The sequence below is a fragment of the Montipora capricornis genome, chromosome 6 (assembly GCF_036669925.1).
Source record: "Montipora capricornis isolate CH-2021 chromosome 6, ASM3666992v2, whole genome shotgun sequence".
NCBI classification, from domain to species: domain Eukaryota; kingdom Metazoa; phylum Cnidaria; class Anthozoa; order Scleractinia; family Acroporidae; genus Montipora; species Montipora capricornis.
The window spans coordinates 60,478,350-60,479,358 of NC_090888.1; the positions used below are offsets into that span (position 1 = coordinate 60,478,350).

At 39.9% G+C, this 1,009-nt stretch overlaps 1 protein-coding gene across 1 annotated transcript in view; it reads right to left on the minus strand.

Annotated features, from left to right (window-relative positions):
* Nucleotides 1-219: 219 nt before the first annotated feature.
* The window catches only part of LOC138052744 (parkin coregulated gene protein homolog), a 1,441-nt gene continuing 651 nt past the window's right edge, over nucleotides 220-1,009 (minus strand). Inside the window, exon 3 of the mRNA XM_068899307.1 lies at nucleotides 220-1,009. This exon is cut by the window's right edge and continues 168 nt beyond it. Within this exon, the coding sequence (XP_068755408.1) occupies nucleotides 560-1,009 (450 nt within the window). The 3' untranslated portion in view covers nucleotides 220-559.

Genomic DNA, 1,009 nt, shown 5'->3' on the forward strand with positions numbered 1-1,009 from the left:
TGATGTGTAAAAAAGGGCTTGTACTGTTACAGTATGAATCCAAGTAAGCAAAAACAGCCGTAAGGCAATTTAAGGGCAATGCAGAGTGCTGGAGCAGGCAGATGAAGATGTAGGGGGACTACCCACATGATACAAGGAGCACAGCAGCATCCTTGATCATGGACAAAGTACTCAGTATTTTACTCTTTCCCATGAACATGAAATAACCGCAGAAGCTGAGCTCAACTAGACTACAATATTATTTATCAACATTGTAAATAACAAGTTATGTCTGTACATCGCATCCTTGAAAAATAAAGTGGGCTAAGATTACTTCCAGCATAAATCTTAGTATTAGTTGTATGGCTACTTCTACTAACTGAGCCTTACTAAATGTTGGTCAAACAAATTTTCTTGAGTAAAGATTATTTAATTTGTAAGACTTGGTATTTGGACTGTACCAGAATTAAACAATGCAGAAGAAGTCATCACTTAAAATCCAACTGGACAGTTTTGTTGACCATCGGCCGTAAAATAATCTGCAGCTCGCTAGTTTAAAATACTCTCAAAACGTCAAAGTTTAATTTAACATACAAGACTCGTAAGTCGGGACCATGTACTTGATGTTGATGAAAGCATCAGGCCCTCCATGTTTTTCCAGAGCTTCCAGTGTTTCTTGAATCAAGTCACCAACATTTTCCCTCTTTTGTTGGCTGTAGTCGATTCCATCACCAGAGTTTATATTTTTGTTCTTGAAGATGTTTAAAATTGGCAGGATTTGCCTATAGTAGGGGACGAGGGCCTCGCCGATCATTTGACCTGAGATAACAAGGTGCTGTATGGCTTTGAGCACGGTACAAATCACCTTACGATTTCGCATGTTGAGCGCTTTTTTAATGGGAATTATAAGCTGCGGAATCACGGGAAGAACTTTATTTCCTCCATGCTCCAACATGTCGTGGACTCCTTGTCGGGCGAAGAATTCGCAAGGATGCGAGATCTCGGATAATCCTTCGAAGAAAAGCGGAAG